The sequence below is a fragment of the Coregonus lavaretus genome (genome assembly GCF_964263955.1).
Source record: "Coregonus lavaretus genome assembly, chromosome: 4".
In the NCBI taxonomy this organism is placed as follows: Eukaryota; Metazoa; Chordata; class Actinopteri; order Salmoniformes; family Salmonidae; genus Coregonus; species Coregonus lavaretus.
The window spans coordinates 32,800,854-32,827,409 of NC_139991.1; the positions used below are offsets into that span (position 1 = coordinate 32,800,854).

Below are 26,556 nucleotides of genomic sequence, written 5' to 3' on the forward strand. Positions count from 1 at the left end.
TTTGCCGATGACACAACAGTGGTAGGTCTGATCACCGACAACGATGAGACAGCATATAGGGAAGTGGTCAAAGACCTGGCCGTGTGGTGCCAGGATAACAACCTCTCCCTCAACGTGATCAAGACAAAGGAGATGATTGTGGACTACAGGAAAAAGAGGACCGAGTACGCCCCCATAATAATCGACAGGGCTGTAGTGGAGCAGGTTGAGAGCGTCAAGTTCCTTGGTGTCCACATCACCAACAAATTATCATGGCCCAAACACACCAAGACAGTCGTGAAGAGGGCACGACAAAGCCTATTCCCCCTCAGGAGACTGAAAAGATTTGGCATGGGTCCTCAGATCCTCAAAAAGTTATACAGCTGCAGAATCCTGACTGGTTGCATCACTGCCTGGTATGACAACTGCTCGGCCTCCGACCGCAAGGCACTACAGAGGGTAGTGCGTACGGCCCAGTACATTACTGGGGCCAAGCTTCCTGCCATCCAGGACCTCTACACCAGGCGGTGTCAGAGGATGGCCCTAAAAACTGTCAAAGACTCCAGCCACCCTAGTCATAGACTGTTCTCTCTGCTACCGCACGGCAAGCGTTACCAGAGCGCCAAGTCTAGGTCCAAAAGGCTTCTTAACAGCTTCTACCCCCAAGCCATCAGACTCCAGAACAGCTAATCAAATGGCTACCCGGACTACTTGCATTGCCCCCCCCCCCCCCCCCCCCTCTTACGATGCTGCTACTCTCTGTTTATTATCTATACATAGTCACTTTTACTCTACATATTACCTCAATTAACCTGTGCCCCCACACATTGTCTCTGAACCGGTAACCCCTGTACATAGCCTCGCTACTGTTATTTTACTGCTGCTCTTTAATTATTTGTTATTTACACTACTGTTCAAAAGTTTGGGGTCACTTAGAAATGTTCTTGTTTTTGCATCAAATTGATCAGAAATACTGTGTAGACATTGTTAAGGCTGTAAATGGCTATTGTAGCTGGAAACGGCTGATTTTTAATGGAATATCTAAATAGGCCCATTATCAGCAATCATCAGTACTGGATTCCAATGGCACGTTGTGTTTGCTAATCCAAGTTTATCATCTTTTTAAAAGTAACTGCAAAACACCAGTCTCAACATCAACAGTGAAGAAGCGACTCCGGGATGCTGACCTTCTAGGCAGAGTTGCAAAGAAAAAGCCATATCTCAGACTGCCCATCTTAATCTTTTCTTTTTATTGGCCAGTCTGAGATATGGCTTTTTCTTTGCAACTCTGACTAGAAGGTCAGCATTCCGGAGTCGCCTCTTCACTGTTGACGTTGAGACTGGTGTTTTGCGGGTACTATTTAATGAAGTTGCCAGTTGAGGAAATGTGAGGTGCCTGTTTCTCAAACTACACACTCTAATGTACTTGTCCTCTTCCTCAGTTGTGCACCGGGGCCTCCCAGTCCTCTTTCTATTCCGGTTAGAGCCAGTTTGCGCTGTTCTGTGAAGGGAGTAGTACACAGCATTGCACGAGATCTTCAGTTTCTTGTCAATTTCTCGCATGGAATAGCCTTCATTTCTCAGAACAAGAATAGACTGACGAGTTTCAGAAGAAAGTTATTTCTGGCCATTTTGAGCCTGTAATCGAACCCACAATTGCTGATGCTCTAGATACTCAACTAGTCTCAAGAAGGCCAGTTTTATTGCTTCTTTAATCAGCACAACAGTTTTCAGCTGTGCTAACATAATTGCAAAAGGGTTTTCTAATGATCAATTAGCCTTTTAAAATGATCAACTTGGATTAGCAAACACAACGTGCCATTGGAACACAGGACTGATGGTTGCTGATAATGGGCCTCTGTGCGCCTATGTAGAGATTCCATTAAAAATCAGCTGTTTCCAGCTACAATAGCCATTTACAACATTAACAATGTCTACACTGTATTTCTGATCAATATGATGTTATTTTAATGGACAAAAAAAATGCTTTTCTTTCGAAAACAAGGACATTTCTAAGTGACCCCAAACTTTTGAACGGTAGTGTATCTATTTTTTATTGAACACTTATTTTTCTTAAAACTGCATTGTTGGCTAAGGGCTTGTAAGTAAGCATTTCACTGTAAGGTCTACACCGGTTGTATTCGGTGCATGTACAAATAACATTTGATTTGATTTGACAGCGCAATAAACACTTGCTGTGCTGTGGTGCCTGTTTGCTGCAGCAGGAAGGAGAGAGCGACAAAGTGCGCCAGTCACACAGGCACTCACTATAAAAAATTTTTACAGCGTGGGTCTTAATTATTTAATCAAACAGTGTGCTTAAAGCATCAGAAAAGCTCAGTGCATATAATTTATTTTATTCAAACACATAGGGTGTGTCTAAACGGCAAAGCACGCATAAAAAAAAATATAAATCAATTGGTCGAAACAACAGACAACAATTTTTTTGTTGTTGTCGGGGACACCCTTAAAACAAAGTAAGTAACTAAGTAGCCCTTTCGATAAATCAAGGCTTGGCACACAGTATCTTGCATGCGACGCAAAACAGTGCAGAGAAATGACTGTTTGGTCAGGTTTAAGTAGGGTGGTAGTGGTGATTAAGAATAGAGAACAGGTGTGGAGGCTGATTAGCAGTTAGTAGCAGCTGGAGCATGTTTGAGGAGTTACGTTCAAGGCAACTAGTTAAGTGTTGCAAACAGTAGTGGAGGCTGATTGGCAATGGTTAGCAGCTGGTGCTTGTTGATCCTGGCTCTGTCAAATCCTCACATGGCCTCTCCTATCATTGCTACGCAGACGACACACAACTAATCTTCTCCTTTCCCCCTTCTGATAACCAGGTGGCGAATCGCATCTCTGCATGTCTGGCAGACATATCAGTATGGATGACGGATCACCATCTCAAGCTGAACCTTGGCAAGACGGAGCTGCTCTTCCTCCCAGGGAAGGACTGCCCGTTCCATGATCTCGCCATCACGGTTGACAACTCCGTTGTGTCCTCCTCCCAGAGTGCGAAGAGCCTTGGCGTGACCCTGGACAACACCCGGTCGTTCTCCGCTAACATCAAGGCGGTGACCCGATCCTGTAGGTTCATGCTCTACAACATTCGGAGAGTACGACCCTGCCTTACACAGGAAGTGGCACAGGTCCTAATCCAGGCACTTGTCATCTCCTGTCTGGATTACTGCAACTCACTGATGGCTGGGCTCCCTGCCTGTGCCATTAAACCCCTACAACTCATCCAGAATGCCGCAGCCCGTCTGGTGTTCAACCTTCCCAAGTTCTCTCACGTCACCCCGCTCCTCCGCACACTCCACTGGCTTCCAGTTGAAGCTCGCATCTGCTACAAGACCATGGTGCTTGCCTACGGAGCTGTGAGGGGAACGGCACCTCCGTACCTTCAGGCTCTGATCAGTCCCTACACCCAAACGAGGGCATTGCATTCATCCACCTCTGGCCTGCTCGCTCCCCTACCTCTGCGGAAGCACAGTTCCCGCTCAGCCCAGTCAAAACTGTTCGCTGCTCTGGCACCCCAATGGTGGAACAAGCTCCCTCACGACGCCACCTCTTTAAGGAATACCTGGGATAGGATAAAGTAATCCTTCTACCCCCCTTACCCCACCCCACCCCCCCAAAAAAAAACAAAAAACAAAAAAAAAAACATTGTAAAGTGGTTATCCCACTGGCTATAAGGTGAATGCACCAATTTGTAAGTCGCTCTGGATAAGAGCGTCTGCTAAATGACGTAAATGTAAATGTAAATGTTGAGTTGCTAGGGAGTTGCGTTCAAGGCAATTAGTTAAGTCTGGTCCTTACTCCTGAATTTTTGTTAAATGTCAACATTAAACAGTCTCTAATACATCCCCTTGTCCTTGTATGTCTATAGAGAATATTAGTTTCAAGTTTCATTAGTCGTTATGTATGGGATACACATGGTATACACCCCTCGAACTCAACTCTGGATCTCAAAGCCAGTTCCACTGCATTTTTTCATTGTTCTCCTCTAATCAGGGACTGATTTAGACCTGGAACACCAGGTGGGCACAATTAATTATTAAGTAGAACAGAAAACCAGGGTAAGAGTTGAGTACCCATGGTATACACCGTCCAACGCAGGGTTTCCCAAGCTCGGTCCTCGGGACCTCAAGGGGTACACGTTTTGGTTTTTGCCCTAGCACTACACAGCTGATTCAAATAATCTAACTAATCACCAAAACGTTCACCTCTTGGGGTCCAGAGGACCGAGTTCGGGAAACGCTGGTCCAACGAAATGCTTACTTGCAGGTTCCTTCTCAACAATGCAACAACAATAATAAACAATAAAAGATAAGAATGCAAACAAAGTAAATGGCTCAGTAGAATATAATAAACATTCTAGCATAAGTATAATACAGGAAGGCACAATCTGTAGTCCAATATTTACACGTGTTTTCGGGAAGGGGGGAAAGTGTTTAAATTGTGCAGTATTTAGCAATCATAATAAGAGCCTGGTAGCAGCAGTTGTGATGTGTGTGTAGCATGAGTGTATATCTATGTGGGTGTGTGAGTGCATGTGCTAAGGCAAGGAAAGTCAGTCCAGGTGGTCAGTCCAGTTCAAGTGTTCAGCAGTCTGATGGCTTGTAGATAGAAACTGTCTCTGAGCCTGTTTGTATCAGACCTCATGTTCCGATACCGCCTGCCTGACGGTAAGGGAGTGAACAGCTCATGGCTGGGCTGTGTGGGGTCTTTGATGATGCTACGGGCCTTCCTCAGGCAGCGTTTCGAGTAGATGTCCTGGATGGCTGGGAGCATGGTCCCAGTGATGTACTGGGCCGTCTTCACCACCCGCTTGAGGGCCTTGCGGTCATGGATGGAGCGATTCCCGTACCAGTCCGTGATGCAAATCGGTCAGGACACTCTCGTTGGTGCAGTGGTAGTATTTGGAGAGGACCCGAGGTGGCATGCCGAATTTCTTCTGCCGCCTTAGGAAGTAGAGGCGCTGATGCGCCCTCTTGACAAGAGTGGTGGTGTTGTTGGTCCACGTCAAGTCCTCTGTGATGTGGACATTGAGGAACTTAAAACTGCTGACTCTCTCTACTGCAGTCCCGTTGATGTGGATCGGGGCATGTTCCCTACCTCTGTTACCTGAAGTCAACAATCAACTCCTTTGTTTTGCTGACATTGAGGGAGAGGTTGTTGTCCTGGTACCATAATGATAGTTCACTTACCTCCTCCCTATAATCAGGCCTACAACCGTGGTGTCGTCAGATAACTTGATGATGGAGTTGGTGTCGTGCAAAGCCACGCAGTCGTGGGTGAACAGGCAGTACAGCAGAGGGCTGAGAACACACCCCTGGGTGGCCCCTGTGTTAAGGGTCAGTGTGGAGGAGGTGTTGTTGCAAATCCTCACAGCCAGTGATCAGGAAGTCCAGGATCCAGTTGCAGAGGGCTCTGAGCTTGGTGTCAAGCTGGAAGGGAACAGTAGAGTTGAATGCTGAACTGTAGTCAATGAACAGCATTCTCACATACAGTGCCTTCAGAAAGTATTAATACCCCTTGACTTTCTCCACATTTTGTTGTGTTACAGGCTGAATTCAAAATCAATTACATTTTTTTTCTCACCTACACACAATACCTCATAATGACAAAGTGAAAACATGTTTTTTGAACTTTTTGCAAATCTATTGAAAATGAAATACAGAAAGAGCTAATTTACAGTACATAAGTATTCACACCCATGAGTCAAAACTTTATAGAAGCACCTTTGGCGGCGATGTCGTCTTGGGTATGTTTGTATCAGCTTTGCACATCTGGATTTGGGGATTTTTCCTTAACGATTTTCTCAAGCTATGTTAAGTTAGATGGGGAGCAGCGGTGAACAGCAATCTTAAAATGTTTCTACTGATTTTCAATGGGATTCAAGTCTGGGCTTTGGCTGGGCCAATCAAGGACTTTCACATTCTTGTTCTGAAGCCATTCCAGCGTTGCTTCGGCTGTATGCTTGGGGTCATTGTCCTGTTAAAACGTAATTCTTCACCCCTGTCTAAGTTCGTCTGCACTCTGAAGCAGGTTCTCATCAAGGATTTCCCTGTATTTGGCTCCATTCATTGTTCCCTCTATCCTTACCAGTCTCCCAGTCCCTGCCGCTGAAAAGCATCCATGATGCTGCATCCATGATGCTGCCACCACCATGCTTCAAGGTTGGGATGGTGTTAGACAGGTGATGAGCTATGCCTGGTTTTCTCCAGACATAGAGCTTTGCATTCAGGCCAAAGAGTAAATTTTTTGTCTAATCAGTCCACAGAATCTTTTGCCTTATGCTCTCAGAGTCTTTCACATGCCTTTTTGCAAACTCCAGGCGTGCTGTCATGTGCCTTATTTTCAGGAGTGGCTTCCGTCTGGCCACTCTTCCATAAAGCCCAGATTGGTGAAGCGTTGTAGAGACTGTTGTCCTTCTGGCAGGTGCTCCCATCTAAGCCATGGAACTCTGTAGTTCTGTCAGAGTGGTCATTGAGTTCTTGGTCACCTCCCTGACCAAGGTCTTTCTTGCCCAGTGGCTCAGTTTGGTCGGACGGCCAGCTCTAGGCAGAGTCTGGTTAGATCCATATTTTTTTTTCATTTCCCAATGATGGAGACCAAGGTGCTCTTGGAAACGTTCAACACTCTAGAAGTTGTTTTATACCCTTCCCCAGATATATGCCTCATAATTCTATCTCTGAGATCTACGGACAGTTCCTTGGACGTCATGGTATAGTTTCTGCTCTGACATGCACTGTCAAATGTGGGACCTTATATAGACAGGTTTGTTTCTTTCTAAATCATGTCCAAACAATTGAATTGGCCACAGGTGGACTCCAATGAAGTTGTAGTGACATTTCAAGTATGATCAAAGTAAATTGGAAACACCTAAGCTCAATTTGGAGTGTCATAGCAAAGGGGTGTGAATACGTATGTAAATATCTACAGTGTGTAAATTCAATATTTTTGTATTTTATTTTCAATACAATTTCTAAAATTTCTATAAACATGTTTTCACTTTCTCATTATGGGGTAGATGGGTGAGAAAAAACATCAATTGAATCCATTTTCAATTCAGGCTGTAATACAACAAAATGTGGAATAAGTCAAGGGGTATGAATACTTTCTGAAGGCACTGTAGGTGTTCCTCTTGTTCAGGTGTGTTACGGCTGCGTGAATAGCGATAGAAATGGCATCTTCTGTAGATCTGTTGGAGCGGTAGGCAAATTGGAGTGGGTCCAGTGTGCCTGGCATGATGGCCTTGATGTGGGCCATGACCAGCCTCTCTAAGCACTTCATGATGGCCGGTGTGAGTGCGACAGGGCAATAGTCATTTGGGCATGTCACCTTGTTTTTCTTGGGCACAGGGAAGATGGTGGCCTCCTTGAAGCAGGTGGGGACTACGGCCCGGGAGAGGGACAGGTTGAAGATGTCAGAGAAGACGCCCGCCAGCTAGTCAGCACACACTCTGAGGACGTGGCCACGGATGCAATCTGGTTATCCGAAGCAGTGAGCGTCTTCCTGGATAGCCGCTGTTCAATCCATACGGAAAATGGAAAAATCATCTGGTTGAATAGCAGAGTCAAGTGTGTTGTCTGTAAAAACAAAGATACAGCATTCCCTGATGTTCCTCTACGATTGAAGCCTTGCTCTGAGTTCACAAAGTATATTTTCCAACAGTTGGACATTAGCCATCAGGATTCTAGGAAGAGCTTTTCAGCCTAGCTTGGAGTCCCCCTTTCCTTCCTTTTCTTCGTCGCTGGCGTTGCCTTCGGTCATTTTGGTCAGCAGCAACAGGTAAGCCCACTGTGTGTGGAACAAAGGAAAGAATGTAGTATTCCAGATCTGGGAGGCTGAGAGATAAGTGTGTAGCTGCCGATTCATGATCCAGACGTGTTTGTCGTCGTAGGAAATTATTGCACGAACATTCTGAACAAACAAAGTAATAATTAATGTAAAAATAGCCATAAAAAAGCAAAGTCGAGCAGGAACCGGCAAGACGCGTGCCCTCCTCAGCGCTGCCATCAGAAATAGTGGGATAGTGTGGTTTCCTCTGCCGAACCTCACCTGTCATGTACAGAGGTCATCTTGCTGGAGGGGCACTGGAGGTACTGCTGGAAGCGAAGGTCGAAGGCTTGGCCAATGGTGCTGATCACATCCTGGGCCAGACCATCAGAACATTCCAGAATATGACACGCTAGGAGAAGAGGAGAGGGGGTCAGAGGTCAACTACCAGCAGGACATAACAAAGTTTAACCGACTGGGTTCGACCCAGGTCTCCTGCACATCACAAGACTGTGTTAGCCTGCTGAGCTAAAGCCTAGGCATTATCTTATCACGGGAGCATGGTTCAAGCCTTTACAAAGGCACATTATAGGCAAAACATAGAGAAGCCCCAGCCCAACTCAGCTCAGCCAAGTACAACCCAGCATAGCCCAAACCAAAACATCAAACAACAGACAAGCAACATACCTCTTCGGTTGACAGGATCTTTCGCTACATAGGCAACATAATCAGTCGTGTCCTGGAGCAAGGAAAATAAAAATTGTCAACGGTGAACAGAGTCACCACAGTCTACCACAATCCTAATTGCAGTCCTTATACTAATTTATATCTTTGTCAATTCACTGGATTGACATGAGTGACACACCAAATAAATAAAATGTAAAATGGTTCTTACTGGATCACTCACTGGATCTCCACCCGATGCAAAGGAAATGGACTGCATATGATGATTGGCTATGATCTGGCAGAGGTAGAATAACAAACACACATAGATTAGGAAATCAAATAACAAAGAAGCCTAACTATTATCATCATCTCTTAAAGAATTATACTTTTTTTAACAAAAGGAACTTTCAATTGTGTGTCTAAACTGACCTGTTTGGAGTCTGGGGTGATTAGGTTAAGGCTGCTTGTGGAGATATTCAAGTTGATGCTCCTCCCAGCAAACTGGAGGTTACTCTTCCCCAGGATACTTGACAAGGCTTTAGACGGAGGCTGGAGAGAGAGAAGAGAACTGAAAGTCAGAGGAGAGAGAGGTGGTTAGGAGATGAGTTAAGCCTTGTTCACATTGGCAGTTTGAAGTGACTCAAATCCAGTGGTGAAAATGTACTCAATAGTCATGCTTGAGTGAAAATAAAGATACCTTAATAGAAAATAGCTCAAGTAAAAGTCACACAGTAAAATACTACTTGAGTAAAATTATAAGAGTATCTGGTTTTAAATATACTTAAGTACAGTGGTGGAAAAGTACTCAATTGTCATACTTGAGTAAAAGTAAAAACTATACATCAAATTCCTTATATTTAGCAAACCAGACGGCCCGATTTTCTTGTTTTTGAAATGTATTTACAGACAGCCAGGGGCACTATCCAACATGGTTGTGCTATTTATTTACAAACAAACAGGTGACTGGGTCAACTGTTCTGGGGAACTACGGTAAGCTTCACAATGTAAAATAATGTGACAGGTGAAATGAAGAACGCAATCTGCTTCACATCCTAACGTAATGCACAAGTTGACTGCAGGCATTTACTGTATTGAAAAACTTCAAATAAATAGTTTCGACGGTATTGAAAAACTATCCCGTGGCTATTTCCAAATACCTCGGTATACTACTGCCCAAGCCTAGCATGAATTGGACAATATTGCTGTCCTGCCTGAGCAATCGAAATGTAATGAGTACTTTTGGGTGTCAGAGAAAATATATGGGAGTAAAAAGTACATATTTTCTAAATAGTCAAAGTAAAAGTTGTCAAAAATACAAATAATAAAGTAAAGTACAGATACCTAAAAAAATAAACGACATAAGTAGAATTTTTAAGTATTTTTACTTTACACCACTGCTCAAATACTATTTTTTTGCATATCCAATTTGAATCTGTTATTTTTCCTACAGTCTGAACAGCCAAAAACCACATGAAATTGGATATTTCAAGCCACAATCAGATCCAAATCTGATTCCTGGCCATGTGACTTGTGTCTGAACAGTCAAATCAGATTTATTTGCCTTCAAGTGGTTTTTAGACTGTTATTTGACATATCTTGTTGCTTGCTAGCTACTCTGTTGACAGTTTAACAAGAACATGTGGTAGCTAACTAGCTTGTTAATTGTTTACAAACACATTTTCTAGAAAGCCAAACAGCTACCTAGCTAGCTAGTTGACTGCTGTGGCTAGCCAAAAAGGACTCGTTTTGAAAGTTGGATAATCTTATCCTTTGAGGCTTTAAAAGTGTTACACTATGATTCTACCAGCATGTTAAATGTGCAACTACAGGACAAATAAACTCTAGACCACCTTTACTCCACACACAGAGATGCATACAAAGCTCTCCCTCGCCCTACATTTGGAAAATCTGACCATAATTATATCCTCCTGATTCCTGCTTACAAGCAAAAACTAAAGCAGGAAGCACAAGTGACTCGGTCAATAAAGAAGTGGTCAGATGACGCAGATGCTAAGCTACGGGACTGTTTTGCTAGCACAGACTGGAATATGTTCAGGGATTTTTACAATGGCATTGAGGAGTACACCACATCAGTCACTGGCTTCATCAATAAGTGCACCGTTGACGTCGTCCCCACAGTGACCGTACGTACATACCCCAACCAGAAGCCATGGATTACAGGCAACATCCGCACTGAGTTAAAGAGTAGAGCTGCTGCTTTCAAGGAGAGGGACTCTAACCCGGACGCTTATAAGAAATCCCGCTATGCCCTCCGACGAACCATCAAACAGGCAAAGCGCCAATACAGGACTAAGATTGAATCGTACTACACCAGCTCTGACACTCGGCAGGGCCAGCAAACTATTACAGACTACAAAGGGAAGCACAGTCGCGAGCTGCCCAGTGACACAAGCCTACCAGATGAGCTAAATTCCTTCTATGCTCGCTTTGAGGCAAGCAACACTGAAGCATGCATGAGAGCATCAGCTGTTCCGCACGACTGTGTGATCACGCTCTCCGTAGCCGATGTGAGTAAGACCTTTCAACAGGTCAACATTCACAAGGCCACAGGGCCAGATGGATTACCAGGACGTGTACTCCGAGCATGCGCTGACCAACTGGCAAGTGTCTTCACTGACATTTTCAACCTGTCCCTGACTGAGTCTGTAATACCAACATGTTTCAAGCAGACCACCATAGTCCCTGTGCCCAAGAACACTAAGGTAACCTGCCTAAATAACTACCGACCCATAGCACTCATGTCTGTAGCCATGAAGTGCTTTGAAAGGCTGGTCATGGCTCACATCAACACCATTATCCCAGAAACAGATCCACACTGCCCTTTCCCAAAAGGACAAAAGGAACACCTACGTGAGAATGCTATTCATTGACTACAGCTCAGCGTTCAACACCATAGTGCCCTCAAAGCTCATCATTAAGCTAAGGACCCTGGGACAAAACACATCCCTCTGCAACTGGATCCTGGACTTCCTGACGGGCCGCCCCCAGGTGGTAAGGGTAGGTAACAACACATCTGCTACGCTGATCCTCAACACGGGGGCCCCTCAGGGGTGCGTGCTCAGTCCCCTCCTGTACTCCCTGTTCACCCATGACTGCATGGCCAGGCACGACTCCTACACCATCATTAAGTTTGCCGATGACACAACAGTGGTAGGCCTGATCACCGACAACGATGAGACAGCCTATAAGGAGGAGGTCAGTGACCTGGCCGTGTGGTGCCATGATAACAACCTCTCCCTCAACGTGATCAAGACAAAGGAGATGATTGTGCACTACAGGAAAAAGAGGAACGAGCACGCCCCCATTCTCATCGACAGGGCTGTAGTGGAGCAGGTTGAGAGCTTCAAGTTACTTGGTGTCCACATCACCAACAAACTATCATGGTCCAAACACACCAAGACAGTCTTGAAGAGGGCACGACAAAACCTATTCCCCCTCAGGAGACTGAAGAGATTTGGCATGGGTCTTCAGATCCTCAAAAGGTTCTACAGCTGCACAATCGAGAGCATCCTGACTGGTTGCATCACTGCCTCCTCCGACCGCAAGGCACTACAGAGGGTAGTGCGTACGGCCCAGTACATCACTGGGGCCAAGCTTCCTGCCATCCAGGACCTCTATACCAGGCGGTGTCAGAGGAAGGCCCTAAAAATTGTCAAAGACTCCAGCCACCCTAGTCATAGACTGTTCTCTCTGCTACCGCACGGCAAGCTGTACCGGAGCGCCAAGTCTAGGTCCAAAAGGCTTCTTAACAGCTTCTACCCCCAAGCCATAAGACTCCTGAACAGCTAATAAATGGCTACCTGGACTATTTGCATTGTTCCCCCGCCCTTCTTTTACCCTGCTTCTACTCTGTATATTATCTATGCATAGTCACTTTAACTCTACCTACATGTACATATTACCTAAATTACCTCGACTAACCTGTGCCCCCGCATATTGACTCTGTACCGGCACCCCCTGTATATAGCCTCACTACAGTTATTGTACTGCTGCTCTTTAATTATTCGTTTTTATTTTTATTTTTTACTGATCTATTTTTTACTTAACACTTATTTTTCTTAAAACTGCACTTGTTAAGGGCTTGTAAGTAACATTTCACTGTAAGGTCTACACCTGTTGTATTCGGCGCATGTGACAAATACAATTTGATTTGATTCGATTTGAACATTCAAAGTAACTGGGAAACTTCCATGGAAGGCATTGTTGTCGCCTTAACTTGATACATAACTTCTGAGTGATAGGAAGCACGAGCACCACCACCAATCAGCCTAAACCACTGTGCACACACCTGCCATTACTATGACAACTAGTGTAGCTATGTCAGCAAGTAACTGCTGTCTGAACACACACAAATCCGATTTGGTCATTTGTAACTTGCTGTTTGGACAGTCAGTATTCCAAAAATAATTTGTAAAACAAAACTGATTTGACCATTAAGGCCTGCAGTGTGAACATGGCTTTAGACTTTCACTCTGGAAGTTACTTTCCAGTCAAATTACAATTCCAAATATTTTCAAATGAGGAAAGTTTGGAATTGGAATGTGTTTTACTTCCTGAATTGAAATGTAATTGACCCCAACCCTGGTTTTTAGGAGATGAGTTAGACATGCAAACTGGAGGTTACTCTTCCACAGGATACTGGACAGGGCTTTAGATGGAGGCTGGAGGAAGATGGAGGCAGATAGGAGATGAGTTGTACATCATGCACAAGTACAGCAATACACTGAAGCAGCCAGTGGTGAAAAAAGTACCCAATTGTCATACAATTGTCAAAGTATAAATATCTTAATAGAAAATGACTGAAGTGAAAGTCTCCCAGTAAAATACTACTTGAGTAAAAGTCTAAAAGTATTTGGTTTTAAATATACTTAATTATCAAAAGTAAAAGTATAAATCATTTCAAATTCCTTATGTTAAGCAAACCAGATGGCACTATTTATTCTTGATTTTTTTTAATTTATGGATAGCCAGGGGCTCACTCCAACACTTAGACATAATTGACAAACGAAGCATTGTGTGTTTAGTGAGTCTGCCAGATCAGAGGCAGTAGGGATGACCAGGGAAGTGATAAGTGGGTGAATTGGACCATTTTCCTATCCTGCTAAGCATTCAAAATGTAACGAGAACTTCTGGGTGTCAGGGAAAATGTATGGAGTAAAAAGTATATTATTTTCTTTAGGAATGTAGTGGAGTAAAAGTAAAAGTTGTCAAAAATATACAGTGGGGAAAAAAAGTATTTAGTCAGCCACCAATTGTGCAAGTTCTCCCACTTAAAAAGATGAGAGAGGCCTGTAATTTTCATCATAGGTACACGTCAACTATGAAAGACAAAATGAGGGGAAAAAATCCAGAAAATCACATTGTAGGATTTTTAATGAATTTATTTGCAAATGATGGTGGAAAATAAGTATTTGGTCAATAACAAAAGTTTCTCAATACTTTGTTATATACCCTTTGTTGGCAATGACACAGGTCAAACGTTTTCTGTAAGTCTTCACAAGGTTTTCACACACTGTTGCTGGTATTTTGGCCCATTCCTCCATGCAGATCTCCTCTAGAGCAGTGATGTTTTGGGGCTGTCGCTGGGCAACACAGACTTTCAACTCCCTCCAAAGATTTTCTATGGGGTTGAGATCTGGAGACTGGCTAGGCCACTCCAGGACCTTGAAATGCTTCTTACGAAGCCACTCCTTCGTTGCCCGGGCGGTGTGTTTGGGATCATTGTCATGCTGAAAGACCCAGCCACGTTCCATATTCAATGCCCTTGCTGATGGAAGGAGGTTTTCACTCAAAATCTCACGATACATGGCCCCATTCATTCTTTCCTTTACACGGATCAGTCGTCCTGGTCCCTTTGCAGAAAAACAGCCCCAAAGCATGATGTTTCCACCCCCATGCTTCACAGTAGGTATGGTGTTCTTTGGATGCAACTCAGCATTCTTTGTCCTCCAAACACGACGAGTTGAGTTTTTACCAAAAAGTTCTATTTTGGTTTCATCTGACCATATGACATTCTCCCAATCCTCTTCTGGATCATCCAAATGCACTCTAGCAAACTTCAGACGGGCCTGGACATGTACTGGCTTAAGCAGGGGGACACGTCTTGCACTGCAGGATTTGAGTCCCTGGCGGCGTAGTGTGTTACTGATGGTAGGCTTTGTTACTTTGGTCCCAGCTCTCTGCAGGTCATTCACTAGGTCCCCCCGTGTGGTTCTGGGATTTTTGCTCACCGTTCTTGTGATCATTTTGACCCCACGGGGTGAGATCTTGCGTAGAGCCCCACATCGAGGGAGATTATCAGTGGTCTTGTATGTCTTCCATTTCCTAATAATTGCTCCCACAGTTGATTTCTTCAAACCAAGCTGCTTACCTATTGCAGATTCAGTCTTCCCAGCCTGGTGCAGGTCTACAATTTTGTTTCTGGTGTCCTTTGACAGCTCTTTGGTCTTGGCCATAGTGGAGTTTGGAGTGTGACTGTTTGAGGTTGTGGACAGGTGTCTTTTATACTGAAAACAAGTTCAAACATGTGCCATTAATACAGGTAACGAGTGGAGGACAGAGGAGCCTCTTAAAGAAGAAGTTACAGGTCTGTGAGAGCCAGAAATCTTGCTTGTTTGTAGGTGATCAAATACTTATTTTCCACCATAATTTGCAAATAAATTCCTTAAAAATCCTACAATGTGATTTTCTGGAGAAAAAAAATCTCAATTTGTCTGTCATAGTTGACGTGTACCTATGATGAAAATTACAGGCCTCTCTCATCTTTTTAAGTGGGAGAACTTGCACAATTGGTGGCTGACTAAATACAGTTTTTCCCCACTGTACATAGTAAAGTACAGATACCCCCCAAAACGACTTAAGTAGTACTTGAAAGTATTTTTACTTAAGTACTTTACACCACTGGAAGCAGCAGCTATATTGTGAGAGTCAACAGTTTTATGACATCTAGGGTTGCAAACATTTCCCAGGTTTTCCAGAAATCCTTGTTGGAGGATTCCTTCCTGATTCTGGGACTCTTCCAACAGGGATTTCTGGAGAACCAGGGATTTTGGGAAAGTTACCAGATTTTTGCAACCCTAATGACATTAGTTAGTTAGATTATTCTATTCTCCCAGGCTAAAGGAAGAGAACCAATAAGGAAATGTGTTGGAAGTGTATTGCACATACCCAGAAACACACTAGAAAGGCTAGCCTGGAATCCAAACTGAATATTAATATGTTTCACTTTATTGTAAGAGGATACAGGGTCCTCTCAGACACATAGCATGGCTCCCCATCTCCAGCTCAGTAACACGCACACACGCACGCACACACACACACACACACACACACACACACACACACACACACACACACACACACACACACACACACACACACACACACACACACACACACACACACACACACACACCCACACACACACCCACACCCACACACACACCCACACACACACACACACACTCACACTCACACTCACACTCACACTCACACTCACACTCACACTCACACTCAAACACAAACACACCACAATGGCACATATCCCCAAGCTTCTCTCAGACAGAAATATGGATCAACACTGTAACAAACAGCATGGCTCCCCTTCTCCAGCTCAAACATGGTCTTCCACAGTAACATACAACCCACAGTACAAGGACACAGACATATAGCATGGCTCTCCAGCTCAGCCTCCTGATTAGTGATATACAGGACTACATGAGTCACATAGCAAAGCAGAGCTGAGCAGAGCAGTGCGATCACTGTGCATTGTGGGCTGGATCTACGCTCACGCACACACAGCACACAGTCCCACACCTCCATCCTGCCCCCCGCTTCTTCCGCTTTCCATCTCTCTATATTCCTCTCACTCGCTCTCTCTCTCTCTCTCCCCAGATATGGTGGTTAGGGAGTACCTTTCTCTTCTGCAGCGCTCCTTTGGCACCAGGAACAGCCTCACACACCAAACTGATGGCCTCTCTGGTTGTAGAGAGATAGAGGGACACAAGGAGAGGATGGTCACTCTACCATGCCACAGAAAATACATCTGGTTAAAAACGGGTAAGCTTAGCTATCAGCAGTCTTATCGATGTAAGAGAAATATGTGTATGGATTCTGAAGTAGATAGAGGTACACTATGAAAGGATGGTCACTACTATGCCACAAAAAATACATACAGTTAACAAAGGGTAGCTACAACAGTCTTTTATAGTACAGATAGAGGCAATCCTGGTCCTCTTTGTCATAAGACAGCGATCTCCTAGATTATAGACTGATATGATGATAATGCACCTGATAATCCAAGAAGCGACCTCATGACACACAATACCCCATAATGACAAAGCGAAAACAGGTTTTTAGAAATGTTAGCAAAAAAAAACAGAAATACCTTTTTACATAAGTATTCAGACCATTTGCTTTGAGACTCGAAATTGAGCTCAGGTGCATCCTGTTTCTATTGATCATCCTTGAGATGTTTCTACAACTTCATTGGAGTCCACCTGTGGTAAATTCAATTGATTGGACATGATTTGGACAGGCACAAACCTTTCTATATAAGGTCCCACAGTTGACAATGCATGTCAGAGCAAAAACCAAGCTATGAGGTTGAACGAAATGTCCATAGAAGGGCATTGAAGATGAAACGTGGCTGGGTCTTTCAGCATGACAATGATCCCAAACACACCGCCCGGGCAACGAAGGAGTGGCTTCGTAAGAAGCATTTCAAGGTCCTGGAGTGGCCTAGCCAGTCTCCAGATCTCAACCCCATAGAAAATCTTTGGAGGGAGTTGAAAGTCCGTGTTGCCCAGCGACAGCCCCAAAACATCACTGCTCTAGAGGAGATCTGCATGGAGGAATGGGCCAAAATACCAGCAACAGTGTGTGAAAACCTTGTGAAGACTTACAGAAAACGTTTGACCTGTGTCATTGCCAACAAAGGGTATATAACAAAGTATTGAGAAACTTTTGTTATTGACCAAATACTTATTTTCCACCATAATTTGCAAATAAATTCATTAAAAATCCTACAATGTGATTTTCTGGATTTTTTTTTCTCATTTTGTCTGTCATAGTTGACGTGTACCTATGATGAAAATTACAGGCCTCTCATCTTTTTAAGTGGGAGAACTTGCACAATTAGTGGCTGACTAAATACTTTTTTTCCCCACTGTATGTGCTTTCTCGAGCAGGGGGACCTTGCGGGCGCTGCAGGATTTCAGTCCTTCACGGCGTAGTGTGTTACCAATTGTTTTCTTGGTTACTATGGTCCCAGCTGCCTTGAGATCATTGACAAGATCCTCCTGTGTAGTTCTGGGCTGATTCCTCACCGTTCTCATGATCATTGCAACTCCACGAGGTGAGATCTTGCATGGAGCCCCAGGCCGAGGGAGATTGACAGTTCTTTTGTGTTTCTTCCATTTGCGAATAATCGCACCAACTGTTGTCACCTTCTCACCAAGCTGCTTGGCGATGGTCTTGTAGCCCATTCCAGCCTTGTGTAGGTCTACAATCTTGTCCCTGACATCCTTGGAGAGCTATTTGGCCTTGGCCATGGTGGAGAGTTTGGAATCTGATTGATTGATTGCTTCTGTGGACAGGTGTCTTTTATACAGGTAAAAAACTGAGATTAGGAGCCCTCCCTTTAAGAGTGTGCTCCTAATCTCAGCTCATTACCTGTATAAAAGACACCTGGGAGCCAGAAATCTTTCTGATTGCGAGGGGGTCAAATACTTATTTCCCTCATTAAAATGCAAATCAATTTATAACATTTTTGACATGCGTTTTTCTGGATTTTGTTGTTGGGTTGTGGGTTCGATAAAATAATGTATGTGCTAACTGTAAGTCGCTCTGGATAAGAGCGTCTGCTAAATGACTAAAATGTAAATGTAAATGTTGTTATTCTGTCTCTCACTGTTCAAATAAACCTACCATTACAATTATAGACTGATCATGTTTTTGTCAGTGGGCAAACATACAAAATCAGCAGGGGATCAAATACTTTTTTCCCCTCACTGTACAAAATCTGTACTTCTACAGACTAGCGTTATCCGTTTTTTTGCATCGGATGAGTCTCAATCCACCGCATCCGTCAGTGTTGCACTTCCGCATCTGCGGAGAAAGTTGGCCGAGCTAGAGCGGTATTTGTCAGGACATGAGACATTCCGAAGAAAACGTCTGTAGTGTCCAAACGCTTTGACCTACAAACTATTATGGTGTTCTCCGTTTTGCTCTATGACCCCCACAAGTGTCAGGAGACTCGTCTGAAGTCGGTATCGTCGATGTGCCAATTTCTGTTTGATAGTGTCCAAACCGTTTGGGATACAAACTATTGGGACTGTGGATACAAACTATTGGGATACAAACTATTGGGACTTCCCACTGTGGAAAGGGGTGATTCTCACGAACACGCTGGTGTTCTCTGTTTTGCTCTACGACCACCACAAGTGTCACGGTACTCGTCTGAATGTAACCGGTACCGGATAAAAAAAACAAATGGAAGTATGAAGGTAGTTTCGTGCCTACCCCAAAAAAGGGGTTAAATATGTGTAAAGAATATATATATATTTCCTGAGATTTTTTTATATCTCCTAGATTTAGAACAGACACTTCAAAACCTATGATTTATTCATACATTTATGAATGTGTTATTCAATGAGTTTCTATGGGCTTTAGTAGTAAAGGCCAAAATCTATATTTTATCAAATATTTTTTTCTAGATATTTTTTTCTACCTACAGTACAGTAACAGCAGCTTTGGTGGTGATGAGACAGAGGTTTGTTTAGTTTATTTGTATCACTGTATTTAAATACATGCACTCAATTCTTTCAGAATCAAAAAGTATATTAATAACGGAAGTCCAGAGAGGACATATGAATAAATTAAGAATTCCCTCCTTATGTCGAGATCATAAATTATTTATCTCATGATCAAAAGTTATTATTTTTTTGGTCGAGATCACAAGATCATTTTCTCATGATCACGACATAACAAAGTTGTTAGGCTCAACATTGTGAAAAGCTCTGAGCACAGCTTTCAGTCTGGTTTAACCAGGCTAGCTGACTCCATGAAGTCAAGCAGAAAAGTAAACGTGACACAAACATGCCACAGTACTCCACCTCTCTCACAGTAACAGCTCTACTGGCAACCATAGCCTTGTTATTCAATAAACAACCATAGGAAATGCAGGCATCTTCTAATTCTATTTATGTTGGGGACAATGGGGACAAATCAAAATACACAGAGGCAATCAGGTGAGTATAACATATAATATAAATATTATATGCCATTTAGCAGACGCTTTTATCCAAAGCGACTTACAGTCACGTGTGCATAAATTTTTACATATGGGTGGTCCCGGGGATCGAACCCACTACCCTGGCGTTACAAGCGCCATGCTCTACCAATTGAGCTACAGAGGACCACATGGAAGCTACATGGAAGTATAGTAAGCCTTTGACAAGTAATCCTTGTCCGAGCCAGAACATCTCCTATTTCTGTAGCGTGAGGCAGCTTGATGTACAAGTACACCCCCTGGACAGGACGCTAGTCTGTCGCAGAGCAAAGTATAGGTAAGTACAGGGGTAAAATGGATAACGCAAAACATAATAAATGTCTCCCAGAAATAGTATAAATGTTCTTCAACAAAATGAATATCTCTTACCTCGTGATTTGCGATCTTATGTTGAAGTCAAGTGATCTCATCGACCGAAGCACTTCTATGCAACCTAAATACTAGAAAGGAGAAGAGACAACTATTATTTAATGGCATGAATGTTAAGAAGTGAAGCATAGCATGTGTCAGACAAAACAATGTGACTTTAACATCCAGGGATATAGGTCAATGGTTCAAACATGACTGGGGCAATATAACATGCTATGTGTCTTCTGCAACATGACATGGTTGTATAACAGCAGATACCAAGAGGCACCTTCAAAATAACATACTGTAGTGTTCAAAACAACACCAATGCTAACTCTTCTTACAAGCAGCCATTGTAGTCTGAGGAAGAGAACCATCCATGGCCCATATTCACAAAGCATGTCAGGGTAGGAGTGATGAACATAAAGTTATAGTCAATAAGACTATGTGGACAGGGAGAAAACGGATCCTATATCAGCACTCCTACTCTGAGACACTTGATGCATCCATATCTCATTTATTATGGTCAAAAAATCTAAACTGATCGTAGATCAGTACTCCAGTCTCAGACTCTTTGTGAGGTACAGCAGCAGAGCTATAGGAGCAGGCCAGGGGATGCCAGGGCAGGTTAGTGTCTGGGGAAAAAAGTGACCTACACTATGCAGAGGGCTCATTTCCTCTCACAGAGACACACATGTTAGTGCATTATGATCCAAGTAATGTAATTGTCTTCCTATCCCATGCAGTATAACATCCACCCACATTCCTTCCTCTCTTCTATCTGACTAATGCCACATGCAGTGAACATTTTGTCCTTGGGAAGAAAAAGAGAGAGAGATGAGTTTCTCTCCTGATCTTCACCCGAGTGGCGCAGCAGTCTAAGGCACTGCATCTCAGTGCTTGAGGTGTCACTACAGACCCCCTGTTTCGATTCCAGGCTGTATCACAACCGGCCGTGATTGGGAGTCCCATAGGGCGGCGCACAATTGGCCCAGCGTCGTCCGGGTTTGGCCGGTGTAGGCCGTCATTGTAAATAAGAATTTGTTCTTAACTGACTTGCCTAGTTAAATAAAGGTAAAATAAAATAAAATAAAAAAATAAAAAGAAGTGGCACTAAACAAAACAAGGCAAAAATAGGAAATAAATCCAAATCACTTCATATCATAATATACAGTGCAGTATGCTGCCTGGCTGGTTAACTTCTGTAGCCTATTGGTCAAAGGTGATACAGAATGCTATAGATATTACGTGTACAAAAACTATGATCTGAAGTGGTGGAATAGAATAGATCTTTATTTATCGATTTGCACAGAAATTCTACATGTTTTTGCTTTCACAGTACCAGTGCTTAATTTGAGCAGGATCCGGCACCTCTCTGTTTTGGACTGTTTTGTTCCGGAACCTATTTGGCTGGATCCGGTAACTCTCGTGGCATGAAAAATAATGTTCACTTTTTGCAATGTAAAAATTCTAATAAAAGCGATCAAAGTTCATTCGAGTTGCCACTTTGTTAATTCTCCTGCCCCCACAAAAAAACATAATGTGAAAAAGTAGATTTTCAGCCCGGGCCTAATAATCTAAGAGTTGATTCGGGTTTATGGTTTGCGCAATATTGTAACATACTGTATGGTGAGACCAACGGGTGGCCGTGGCTGTGTGAGAAGCGCTGTGTGAGAAGCACGCCTGTATCTCTCACATAACTATAATGAAACTCACTTTCTATGATCTCTCTCCCTCTCTGCTCTGATATACATGAGCCTGCAACTCATCTCTCCAGCGTTGCACTTCATCCTTTATTTCCTTAAAGGGTTCTGAAGAAACTGCAGCACCCCTGATAAATTGAAATGTATTTTCCAAAGTTATAGAATGACTGCTGTCTTTTCATCATTCAGAATAGCCTACTACACCATGATAATGCCTATAATTTAGCCACAGAGTATCAATAGCTTCTTTTTTTAAATAGTCTAGCTGTGGATTGTAGCCCAGAAACAAGGAATAGCCTACAGTCGTGAATGCGCGGAAAATCTGTCAGTGAACAAACAGTATGCAGACAAAACATGCCTTTACCAATATTTCAAATACAATGGAGGGAAAACCCAGGTTGGAAAGCAAATGGCTCCTGCTGAAAAGAGAAGACTATGCTGTAGGCTACCAAAATATTTGATCAACTTCCAAATATCGTTTTACAAAGTAAAACAAGAGAGATAGACAGGCTTTTGGCACGATCGCATCACCAGCGAGTGAGCTGCGCATCATTGGGTTAGTCAGTGAAACACACCTAGGCCTATGCTATTGATGGATTCAAGACGCGGTTGTTTTTATTGATCTCAGATTCTCAGTTTGTCAGTGTCAAAGCCTGCCATTTCGCTTATTTGTGAGGTATTAAAAAAGATCAGTCATGTAAAATGACGTAGAATTAATGAAATGTGTTTATAAAAAGGACACATTTTTCCCAGACCCTAGGCTACTAAAAATGTTCCCCATGTGTGCAACTTCTGTAAGAACCTCTACTCTACTGCTCTATGCCACTATGCAAATGCGTTGATATACATGCAGTCAATGCTTTATTACAAAGGATATTTTTTTCCTCATGCATTCCGGTACCTCAGAACTCCCCCACCCCCTCTCATGCTCACTTTTTGTTCTGGCAACTCCTGATTGACAAATTAAGCACTGTACAGTACCCAAAGTGAGTACCACAGTTGATAAATTGAGATGTCTGCCACTGTATAAGGTTTTGTAACCACAATATAATACCACAGATAGAACAATGAGCCAAATATTTCACCGGATGTATAAATCTGAAGCATCTGGTTGGAGTTTCCCCTCACCACCAAATATGGTGATGAGAGGAAGCGCAGTGGCCAGCAGTGGGAGAAGATGGAGCGAGATGGATTTTGTCCGACATTCTGCAAATGTTCTCATCTATAAAACATTTGATCTCAATACAGTTTTCTATTACGAATAGAGTGGACAACGTTTTGTTTATCAAAGCGGTGTGTGTGAAAACAATGGAGATGGAGGAGACTGTGACCAGTTCTCCTTCAAGCACAGGAGAGGCGATGCAATGCAAGCTTTGCTTACCCAGGATGGCGGAGGTGGCATCCTAAAAGAACTCTGCTCCGAACTTGAGGATACATTGTAGAGGTAGTCTAGCAGGCTAACATTAGCAAGCGATCCTTGCATCTAAATTAGCTAGTTACTCAGCTGAACATTAAATAACATTTTAGGTCTGTGAACGTCTGACAAACTCAAGTCAGTAGTATGGAAGTATGGAAAGTCTGTGTTTGGGCTATTGTGATGTCATTGATTTGATTAACTAAGTTGCCACATACAGCAGAATTTGCTGAAATATTCAATATGTGTATGTTGTGTATTTGCCATTCAGAAAGAATTCAGACCCCTTCACTTTTTCCACATTTTGTTACGCTCCAGCCTTATTCTAAAATGGATTAAATTAATTGTTTTCCTCATCAATGTACACACAATACCTCATGATGACAAATCGAAAACAGGTTTTTAGAAATTCTTGCAAATGTATTTAAATAAAAAAACATACCTTATTTACATAAGTATTCAGACACTTTGCTATGAGACTCGAAATTGAGCTCAGGTGCATCCTGTTTCCTTTGATCATCCTTGAGATGTTTCTACAACTTGATTGGAGTCCACCTGTGGTAAATTCAATTGATTGGACATGATTTAGAAAGGCACACACCTGTCTATATAAGATCCCACAGTTGACAGTGCATGTCAGAGAAAAAACCAAGCCATGAGGTCAAAGGAATTGCCCGTAGAGCTCTCAGACAGGATTGTGTCGAGGCACAGATATGGGGAAGTGTACCAAAACATTTCTGCAGCATTGAACGTCCCCTAGAAGACAGTGGATTCCATCATTCTTATATGGAAGAAGTTTGGAACCACCAAGTCTCTTCCTAGAGCTGGCCGCCCGGCCTAACTGAGCAATCGGGGGAGAAAGGCCTTGGTCAGGGAGGTGACCAAGAACCCGAAGGTCGTTCTGACAGAGCTCAAGAGTTCCAAGATGTAACTCTTTGGCCTGAATGCTAAGCGTCACGTCTGGACGAAACCTGGCACCAACCCTATGGTGATGCAAGGTGGTGGCAGCACCATGCTGTGGTGATGTTTTTCAGAGGCAGGGACTGGGAGAATAGTCAGGATCGAGGGAAAGATGAACAGAGCAAAGTACAGAGAGATCCTTGATGAAAACCTGCTCCAGAGCGCTCAGGACCTCAGTCTGGGGGCGAAGGTTCACCTTCCAACAAGACAACAACCATAAGCACACAGCCAAGACAACGCAGGAGTGGCTTCGGGACAAGTCTTTGAATGTCCATGAGTGGCCCAGCCAGAGCCCAGATTTGAACCCGATCTAACATCTCTAGAGAGACCTGAAAATAGCTGTGCAGCGACGTTCCCCATCCAACATGACAGAGCTGCAGAGAAGAATGGGAGAAACTCCCCAAGTACAGGTGTGCCAAGTTTATAGAATCATACCCAAGAGGACCCGAGGCTGCCAAAAGTTCTTCAACAAAGTACAGAGTGAAGGGTCTGAATACTTATGTAATTGTGATATTTCCGTTTTTATTTATTTATACATTTGCAAACATTTCTAAAAACCTATTTTTGCTTTGTCATGCACTGTCAACTGTGGGACCTTATATAGACAGGTGTGTGCCTTTCCAAATCATGTCCAATCAATTGAATTTACCACAGGTGGACTCCAATCAAGTTGTAGAAACAACTCAAGGAAGATAAAAGGAAACAGGATGCACCTGAGCTCAATTCCGAGTCTCATAGAAAAGGGTCTGAATACTTATGTAAATAAGGTATTTCTGTTTTCTATTTTAAATACATTTACAAACATTTCTAAACTTGTTTTTGCTTTGTCATTATGGGGTATTGTGTGTAGATTGATGAGAAAAACACAAACAATTTAATCCATTTTAGATTAAGGCTGTAACGTACCAAATAGTGGAAAAAGTGAAGGGGTCTGAATACTTTCCAAATGCACTGTACAGGTATTTTTTAGCTGTGTTGGACTGCTCTTCACTGCAAAGTGAGCCAGGATAGACTCGATTCACTTTGAAAATCACCTCCTGCTGAAACTGACCAGCAAGTTCAGAGAGAAGTGAAGACGCTAAAACAGAACTCCTTTGTTTTTGCTCAAGGAACATTACATAATGTACTCTGTGCATGTAACCTATACTGTATATAGTGAATCAATCTAATGCAACATCTACAGCCCCTTCTCTATTTCAGAGGGATTTGCTTATTCATTTATATTTCCATGATGTTCTGTTGTTGCCTCCAGAGCTAATTTGAAATCAAATATTTTAGGTACTGTATGTCCAGTCTGCCCTGGAACTCCCCATTTGGACTTGCATTGGTGAGTGAGTGAATGAGGGAATGACGGGAAATTCTTTAAGGAAAATGAGTGTGGAAAAGAGCTTGAATGGGTGATTTCTTGTTTATGTACTTTATTTTGTATTGCTTATAATTCATCAATACATTTTAATTGCTTTGAATGTTTCATTTATTTTCAAATATTAATAGTATTGACAAATCTTTAATTTTTATATACAAGTGTGCCTTGCTGCAACTCAAACAATGAATGAACTTAATTATACTGTACATTCTGTACATTAATTTCCTCTTAAATGTATTGCATTGAAAAGACAATGTGTAACAACGTTCAGGTAACTTTAACGAAATTAGCTATAAGGTCAATGTTTTTTTGTTTTTTAAGTAACTAAATTACTTTAAATCTGAGTACTTTTTAAATGAGATACTTTTTACTTTTACTTTAGTAGTTTTTTTACAACAGTAGTTTTACTTTAATGACATTTGACTCAAGTAAAAGTAACAGTACTTCTACTTGAGTAGGATATTTCAGTACTCTTTCCACCCCTGCCTACCACAGGCTATCAACGGATGCTTTAGAATCATCTATGAAAAGGCTTGACATTAGGAAAAACACCATAAGAATATTTAATAGTCCCAAATTGTACCCCAAAATGCAAAGGTTAGAAACAATAAACATAAACGCAACACAATATGTCATCCTTATAAAACATTATCAACTAGTGATCACACAGAATTTACTAGTATGGTACTAAAAAGACTTCCAAGTCATGTCCAGAATTTCATCAACACAGCAACACTATGTGCCTTTGTTTGGAATACGTGTAAGTGAAAGTCCTGTATGCCACAAACAAATAAACAATATTTTTCATTCTTATTACACATTATCAACCAAACTAAACTGGTCACACAGAGTGTCTATACTAGTACACTCTGTGTGACAAGTTTAGTTTGGTTGATGATGTTTTGCTGAGGTGAGAATTCTGGACACGACACAGAAATATTTCCGTGTAGTGTCCATCATTTTCAACTCAGCAACACGGAAGGCCTATTCTATGTTTGGAATAAATGTACACATGAAAGACACAATATTG

General features: G+C 42.6%; 1 protein-coding gene across 1 annotated transcript in view; it reads right to left on the reverse strand.

Annotated features, from left to right (window-relative positions):
• The window catches only part of LOC311127252 (SHC-transforming protein 3-like), a gene marked incomplete at both ends in the record, with an annotated part of 95,774 nt that overhangs the window by 30,426 nt on the left and 38,792 nt on the right, over positions 1-26,556 (reverse strand). The window contains 6 exons of the mRNA XM_084159053.1: positions 8,041-8,170; positions 8,446-8,497; positions 8,666-8,719; positions 8,854-8,973; positions 16,359-16,422; positions 20,105-20,175. Coding sequence (XP_084015179.1) covers positions 8,041-8,170; positions 8,446-8,497; positions 8,666-8,719; positions 8,854-8,973; positions 16,359-16,422; positions 20,105-20,175 — 491 coding nt within the window. The remainder of the gene's footprint in view (positions 1-8,040; positions 8,171-8,445; positions 8,498-8,665; positions 8,720-8,853; positions 8,974-16,358; positions 16,423-20,104; positions 20,176-26,556) is intronic.